At 47.7% G+C, this 8,188-nt stretch overlaps 1 protein-coding gene across 1 annotated transcript in view; it reads right to left on the reverse strand.

The window, feature by feature from the left end:
• Nucleotides 1-2,466: 2,466 nt before the first annotated feature.
• Nucleotides 2,467-8,188, reverse strand: part of AFMID (arylformamidase) — a 16,400-nt gene continuing 10,678 nt past the window's right edge. Inside the window, exons 3-10 of the mRNA XM_006869656.1 lie at nucleotides 6,527-6,631; nucleotides 6,390-6,438; nucleotides 3,995-4,080; nucleotides 3,848-3,920; nucleotides 3,572-3,669; nucleotides 3,261-3,339; nucleotides 3,007-3,148; nucleotides 2,467-2,664 (exon numbers count right to left, since the gene is read on the reverse strand). Coding sequence (XP_006869718.1) covers nucleotides 2,467-2,664; nucleotides 3,007-3,148; nucleotides 3,261-3,339; nucleotides 3,572-3,669; nucleotides 3,848-3,920; nucleotides 3,995-4,080; nucleotides 6,390-6,438; nucleotides 6,527-6,631 — 830 coding nt within the window. The remainder of the gene's footprint in view (nucleotides 2,665-3,006; nucleotides 3,149-3,260; nucleotides 3,340-3,571; nucleotides 3,670-3,847; nucleotides 3,921-3,994; nucleotides 4,081-6,389; nucleotides 6,439-6,526; nucleotides 6,632-8,188) is intronic.

The following is an 8,188-nucleotide window of genomic DNA, read 5'->3' on the forward strand; positions in this document are numbered from 1 at the left end:
CAAAGAAAAACAATACACCAACACATCAAAATATAAAAGAGGAAAACCAGAAAGATTTAATTAAACATGACCACAACAGAAATGAAAATGCAAAGAAAACCCACAAACAAAATGAACTCTGCGTAGGAAATTATTGAACAAAAAGAATCCAGTAGTACTACCAAAATAAAACAAAACAAAACAGCACAAGAAAATGACAGCAATCAATTCATACCTAATGATTATACTGCATGTAAATGGATTAAATGTACCAGTCAAGAGACACGGAGAGCAGAATGGATAAGAAAACAAGATCCTTCAATATGCTGTCTACAAGACACATATCAAAAAGATGGCGACAGCCTAAATGCTTGTCAACAGAAGAATGGTTAAATAAACTTTGATATTCACACAATGGAATACTGTAAAATGTTGAAGATTAATGATGAGTCTGTGAAACACCTCGTGACATGGTTGAACTTGGAGGACATTATGCTGAGTGAAATCAGCCAATCACAAAAGGGCAAATATTGTATGAGACCACTGTTGTAAAAAGTTTTTTCCCCAAAAGGTTTTCTTGATAAAAGAAATAATCTATGTTTGTTAACGGGGTAAAGGAGATGGAAAATTGTTTACGAGCTAGAGAGTAGACACATGTTAACATGGGTGACAGGGCAGACAATGTATAACAAGAGGGAGGTTAGCAGAGGAAGGATGAAGGTAGCAGGAGCACAGGGAGGAATGCAATGTTAAAGTGAATAGAGGTAAATACTGTTAACTGATGGTACATGGAGAGGATTACAAGGAGCTCTGGTAGTGTAGTGGTTATGAATCGGGCTGTGAACCGCAGGTCAGCCGTTCAAAACTACCAACTGTTCCGTGGGAGAAAGATGAGGCTTCCTGCTCCTGTAAAGATTTACAGCCTAGGAAACCCTGTACAGGGTCGCTATGAGTCAGAACCAACTCCACGACACATAACAATGAAGCAAAGTATACTACTTGTTGAATGTAAAACTGATGATCTGCTCTGTAAACCTTCATTCAATTCACAATAGAAAGTTGGAAAACAAAAAGAAGTCTCCTATTCATTGTCTTTTTCAATTTATTCCTACACTTAAAGAGAAATAAACATGATTTTTGTTGATTTGAAAGGGCTCTTTATATGTTAAGGATATTAACTGTGTAAAACAGCTCTACAAACTCTACTGAGGTGGCAGCTGGTCCAAAAACCCAGCTAATTAAATTCCCAATTATTAGTTGTTGTTTTTTTTTGGAGGGGGTACGAATATTGACTTTATACATGCCAGAACTATGGAAAATACTTCCCTCAATTTAACCTTTGATTCTGACAACAACAACATAGTGATCTCAGTGCTAAAGCAACCATAAACATTTATGTTGCCAAATCCATCCATCCTATCTTTGTGGCCCTTGCCTTCGTTTTTATGCTTACAGACAGCAGTACCTCCTCCTACCTGTCTCTCTCCACCTACACATTGTTGTTGATATTGTCAAGTCACAGCAGAATGGCTCCACAGGGTGGGGGCAGCACAGGGGTCAGTCAGGGAGGATCCCTGACTTCACCCTGACCTCCCATAGGCTCCAGCTTGGCTGGTGGGAGGTGGTGGAGCAGGTGACTCTCAGTGTCAGGAGGAGGGGCATTCTGGAAGTACACTGTCAAGCATGTTTTCTGAGGTACCTCTGGGTGAGTTCGAACATCGAATGTTTAACCATTTGTGACACCCAGGGACTTGTACCCACACAAGAAGCTCACTGCCATGATCCTTCTTCTGAGGTGTGTCTGGTGGATTTGAACCACCAATCTTTCAGTTAGCAGTTGAGCACTTTATCACTGTGCCATCCTCCTACCCACACATGTGGCTGTGCGCCATGAAATCAGTTCTGATTCATAGCAACCCCGTAGAGGGTTTCCAAGAGTGGCGAGTGGACTATTATTGTTAATATTGAGTTGGTTTCTGACTCATCGTAACCTTGTGTAGGTTTTCTGAGAATGGTTAGTGGGTTGTTGTTGTATGCTGTTGAGTCGGTTCCTACTCATGGGAGCCTGCATAGGGTTTCCGAGATCGGCTATTGAGTTGTTGGTGGTGTTTTACTTGAGTCTGTTCCAACTCACTCATCACAACCCTGTATGGGGTTTCCAAGAGAAGCTAGTGGATTATTGTTGTTTGGAATGTTGAGTTGGTTCCAGTTCATAGTGACCCCATGTAGGGTTTCCGAGAGCGGCTGATGGGTTTGAACTGCCAACTTTTTGGTTCCCAGTCCGAAGCTTACCTGACAGCACCTCAGCAAGGCTCCTGGATTAGCGACATGCAGAACCCACCTGATTACCCAGGACTAGACAGGTAAGCAGATCGCCTGGGGACTGATGGGAACTCGGTTAGCACTTGGTTTCTTCTCTCAGAGCCCAGGCCCCTGCCCCTAACCTTGTGGATGCTCAAAGAACCGCCGAGGTGGTTCCCCTGCCTCCTACCGCTCCTCAAGATTAAGGGGTTCTGATAGAACTTGTGGGTTCACAGCGAAAGGGAGCTGCCAGGTGGCTGGGGGACGGTGCAGGCCCACCTGGGTGAGCACATAGTGTGTCTGGCTTAGGTTCTCAATGATTGCAAAGTGGTCCATATCCGGGAGCTCTTCAAATGTGGCCTTCCAGCCTCCAAGGCACAGCACCTAGGTGGGGACCGAAGAAGGGACGTGAGACAGCAGGACAGAAAGAAGGGGTCTCTCGGTGCCAGCACGTCCCAGGCCCCTCACAAATGTTGTTGTGTGATGTCGAGTTGGCTCTGACTCATAGCTACTCTGTATACAGTTTCCAAGGATTGGCTGGTGGGTTTGAAACACCGACCTTGAAGTCAGCAGTCCAGTACTTATCCTACAGCGCCAGCCCAGGGGTCCATTAATTATTCGGGTGGTCTTGGGGACAACTTGGGCGACATAAAGAGGAAAGTGCTATAGAACCAAGGAGGAGAGCCCATGGTTCCTGATCCTGGACCACAGTGGGTACTGGGGTACCTGGAAAAACTCCCTGGAATGCCGCTGGAATTCAGGGGAGTCATGCTGGCCCACTACCACCAGTATGTGAAGGGCAGGAACTGAGGGCGACTTCGGGGTGGTCTGCAAGCGCAGCTGTGGGCTGTTCCTCTGAGCGTCCTCCCTGGTGAGGGGCGGGGACAGCAAAGGGGCCAGCTCAGGAGGGTCCCTGGCTTCATCGGACCTCCCACAGGCTCCAGGTTGGCTGGTGGGAGGTGGTGGAGTAGGTGACTCACAATGTCAGGAGGAGAAGGTCATTCTGGGAGGTGTGCAGGATGGGCTCCAGGTCATAGACCCCACTGACCAGGAATAAGCCTGGGGAGGGGAGGGACAGTCACAGGGTCAGCACTCCATCAGACTGGCCCTCACCCACACACCACAAGGTTCATCAGCAGTGGAGTAAGCTGGGGCCAGGGGCTAGAGGGGACAAGACTCGGGTAGAGGCCATAGGGAAACCAGGAAGACCCCGCCCAGCTGTTACAGGAAGTTGCTGCTGGCTCAGCCCCTCAACATCAGGGGAGGGTGCAGACTACAGCCCCGTAGACACCTCTGAGGTTGGGCGAGACTCCGTGCTTGGTCCAGTTGGCCAGAAGCATCATGGCAGCGAGGTGGGCCCCCGCCGAGTGTCCACACAGGTAAATCCCCCTGGGTTAGCCGGAGCAGAGAGCAGGGAGGGGCGGAGATCAGAACCCTGGCTCTTCAAGGCAGGTTTGCATTCTGTCCCTCAGAGCAGCAGACCAGGGCCAAGGACAGCACAGGCCAACGGGGAACCCACCATCCCACCCAGCACCGGTGGCACAGGAAGTCCACAGCAGATACCCACTTGTTGCTGGGATATTGTTTCTGAAGGAAGACTAGGCTCTGGGTCACTTGCTCTGTCATTAGGTCCAGGGTACCTGTCCAGAGAACATGCGCTGGGTCAGGGTCCATGGGGCTCCAAAGCTCCCGGACCTCCAGTAAGCAGCCTTACCTACGGGCGCAATGTCATAAGCCACAATCACCACGGCCACTCCCTGTGCGGTCAGTGGGTCCACCATGAAGGCTGAGGTGTCTTTACTGTGGAAGGAGACCTGGATGTGACAACCGGAAGCAACTTGGCCACTAAGCTGCTACCACTGGGTCCTGTCCACCCAGAACTCTAGCTTGCTCTGACCCTGTGGGTACTGGACAAAGGTAAGCTCTGGGGTCCAGGTGCCTGGTTCAAGTCTCTGTCACACCACATGCCAACAAGGGGACCTTGGGGATGGTCTTAGTCCTCTGGTGTTGTTATCACAGAAATTCCACACGTGGGTGACTTTAACAAGCAGACAATTATTCTGTCACAGTTTAGAAGGCCAGATGTCTAAATCAGCACATCAGCTCTGGGGGAAGGTCCTGGTCTCCTGTCAGCATCTGTGGGCCCAGCGTTCCTTAGTGAGCTCCATGTGTCTTGGCATCAATCTTTCCCTGGGTCTAGGAGGTTCTCAGCACAGGGACTCTGGGTCCCAAGGACTCTGGTCCAGTCCAGCTCTTCTTCCTTAGTGGTCCCTCCCTCTCTGCTCTCTTCTCTCTCTCCTTTCTTCTGTCATAAGACAAAAGGAGATGCAGGCCACCCCCCCGGGACACTCCCTTTACATGGGATCAGGGCTCTGACCTGGGAGATTTGAGTTAGAGTGATTGACATTCCCTACATGTCTCGTTCACATAGCAAACATAACCGAATCCTCTTGGGCATCATCTAATCCTGCCTTATGAATCACAGGCAGAGGTTAGGTTAGGGTCTACAACACATCCCAAAATGGAGAGCATAATCACATGATGTTGTAAGTCATGGGTTGGCCACATATTTTGGTGGTGGGGGAACACAATTTGAGCTATGAAAGGGGCATCATTGAACCTCTTAGGCTGGTTCCTCATCTGCCAAACAGGGATAATTGTTTCCGAGGGTAGTATCATTTACAGAAATAATAGAGACAAACCAGGTAGAGGGCAGGGGCACAGTGGACGTCACTGCAAAGACGACTGTTTGAAGGGAGATGACCCCATCATAGGCACCTTTGTTGTAAGTTACTGAAAAGATCTAAGTACCCCTCGGTCTACCTGATGGTGACCAACTGCCCCTGTTGCCTGGGACTCTCTCTTTCTTTCAAACCAGAAGTCCCACATCCTGGGAAACCCTTCCGTGCTGGGCAAAGTGAGGTGACTGGCTGCTTTGACTCCCCCTTTGCGTCAGCAGTAGACGGAACATGCTTTTCATGGGTGCAGTGGTTGAATTGGGTCCCCTAAATGTGATATCCATGTCCTAACCCCTGAGGTTTTGACATAATGACAATTTCATTAGGACAAAACAGGGTCTTTGCAGATGTAATGAGAGAAAATGAAGGTAAGGACCTTGAGATGAATGCCAGGTGTCCTTTATGTTTTAAAGTGTAAATTCTAAAGCATATGCTTTGTGGGACGCTGCAGTCTGCAGCCTAGGGAGTCCTAACTCTGTTTTGAGTCTTGATGTAATTTCAGGTGACATTTGAGTTCTTTCTGACCATTAAACCAGGAATTTGGTTATGACAATGCCCAGGCAAGCCCAGGGAAGGGCAATTTGTCCTAGAGAACTTGCCTGGATGTATCATTTATGATTCACCAAAAATAGTTACATGTTCTCTAGTTAAAGTTAAAAGTGGGGTACTGGTGGCTATGACTCACGGACACGTAGCCAGGTGGTCAGAGCCTCAGAACCAATCCTGTAAGCTTTTTGAATCTGCAGTTGTGTATGTATCCCAATCATACTCTCTTCCAAGCTTCTGTATGTAGTCCTGCCTTCAACTGTGATGGACTCACCTGCCGCCAGTCATGAGCTTGTGAGGATTTCCTTTGTTTTCTGCCATAGAGAGTGAGTCCCATGGCTGTGAGTAGGCGGACTCCATTTGGCCTCTGTGTTGTGTGCATGCTGGTGGTTTCCCTCATCTGGGATGATTGTCTTTGTTTTGTCATTATCCTGTGTAAGGCTTAGTAAAAGGATCTCTAGAGAGCATGTTTGAATTTTGGGTCTTTTCCACCCTAGCACATGGATAAGAGAAAGGAGAGGAGATTTCAGACAGAAAAACGTAAGAATAAAGGCCATGTGCAGCGGAGGAAGAGACTGGAGAAATTCACCCTGAGCCCAGGAAGACCCGCAGTCACCAGAAGCTGGAAGAGGAAGGAAGCGTTCTTTGGAAGAAGCACAGCCCTGTGGACATCTTGATCTTGGACTTGTAGCTGTCTCAGAACAGCAACGGAACAAAATCGGGTTGTGCTAAGCCACCCAGTTTGCGGTGATTTGTTATGGCGCCACACACTGGGGAGAGGTGAGTCTCCCTTTCTCTCCATTCATGTAGGTTCCCCTAACTTACCTCCCACTCTGCCAATATCCTCCGTGGAGAAACACAAAGAAGGGCAGGGCTGTAAAACAAAACAGAGGTCCCGTCACACGGCCAGGAGTGGTGTCGGCTGAGCGCTGCTGCGGGACCTACCCACCCAGAGCACCCACCTGTTGACACTCCATCAGGAAGATAGATGTCCAGTTTCTCCCCCTGTCCATCTCCATAGGGGACATGCAGCAGGCTCCTCCTGGTGGCTCGGGCTTGGCTGGTGGCTGTCTCGGGAAAGACATGTGGCTGGTCAGCACAACCTCAGTGTATCAGGGACCAGTCATAGGCTCCTCCCCCTGAGTGATCCATGGTTTCTATGTCACCTGAACGATGGCTTTGACTGAAAGTGTCCCACAAAAGATGCCTTCCCAAGCTTTAACAATACTCAGTGCTAGGTTCCAAAGCATTTACAGGTATCTGGTTACAATGGAACCAAGCTAGTTCATCCAGGTAGGCCTCCAATATTACATGCTAGTGTCTGTAAGGGAGTTGGCTGGTCTGATGGAGACCATCATTTTATTATATGTTGTTGCTGTCAAGTTGATTCCAACTCATAGCAACCCTGTATAGGGTTCCTGAAGAGTGGCTAGTGAGTTTGAATCACTGATTTTGTGGTACAAACTGGCCTTACGGTCCAGTGCTGATGCTACAGAACCACATCAGGGCCCCATTTATTATATGTACATAAAGACTCCTGGTGCAGTGCTGTAAGCTAAGCACTGGACTGTGAATCACAAGATCAGCAGCTCAAACCCACCAGCCGTTCCTCAGAAACCCTATACAGGGTCACTATGTGTCGGAACTGACTGGATAGCACTTAACAACAACATAAAGAAATTGAGGGGGCTTCAAAAAATTTGTGGGGAAATTCTATTATCTTTTCATTCCATTCCTCCATGAGCTTTTTTTTTTAAAATTGTGAATTGAGAAAAGTTTACAGGGCAGATCATCAGTTCTATATTCAACAAATCATACATTGCTTCATTACAATAGTTATAATCCCCCTCTATGTACCATCAGTTAACAGTATTTCTCTCTATTCACTTTAGCTCTTTTTAAAAAAAAAAACCACTCAGGCATATATAATAATTTACACCACCAAAGGGCACCTTCTGCAAGTCTGCCTCCTGGCCACCATCTCTCAGTCTCTCTTTTCCCATGAATCTAGAGTCCTCAGCTGCTCCCTTTCTCCATGTCCCCATCTCTTCCTCCATTTCTGGTGTCGCTGCTTCTCTGGATAAGGTCCCACATTCCGCTTGTGCTCTTCTCCCTTGATGGTCCTAGGGTCCTCTGTTTCTGGATTGTAAGAATAATTACTCCCCCGTTTTTGTTACAAAACTTCTACCTTTACAATTGTGACAGTTGCAATTAGTCATGATAACAATTACTCACTATTGAATCCTAAGAATCTTATCCTCATCTCTTTTTACTGGACCCATCTAGACAAGATGAAAACTATTCAGTGGGGACTCTATCTCCCCCCGCACATTCTTAAACTAAACTCCCTCTTGAAACCTTGTAAGCCAGTCACTCCGAGCCTTTATTACCTCCCATTTTAGGTAGCCAATGTCTAAGCTGCCTGTCCCTAACTACCCTGTATACAGAGGGGAGAGGATTGATACTTGATATGAAGACTTCTTTACGAATTGGGCTGCTAACCTCAAGACTGGCAGTTTGAAACTATCAGCTGCTCCGTGGGAGAAAGATGAGGCTTTCTGCTCCTGTAAAGATTTACAGCCTTGGAAACCCTGTGCAGGGTCACTATGAGTCGGAACCGACTC

The sequence above is a fragment of the Chrysochloris asiatica genome, unplaced genomic scaffold (assembly GCF_000296735.1).
Source record: "Chrysochloris asiatica unplaced genomic scaffold, ChrAsi1.0 scaffold00132, whole genome shotgun sequence".
Classification (NCBI taxonomy): domain Eukaryota; kingdom Metazoa; phylum Chordata; class Mammalia; order Afrosoricida; family Chrysochloridae; genus Chrysochloris; species Chrysochloris asiatica.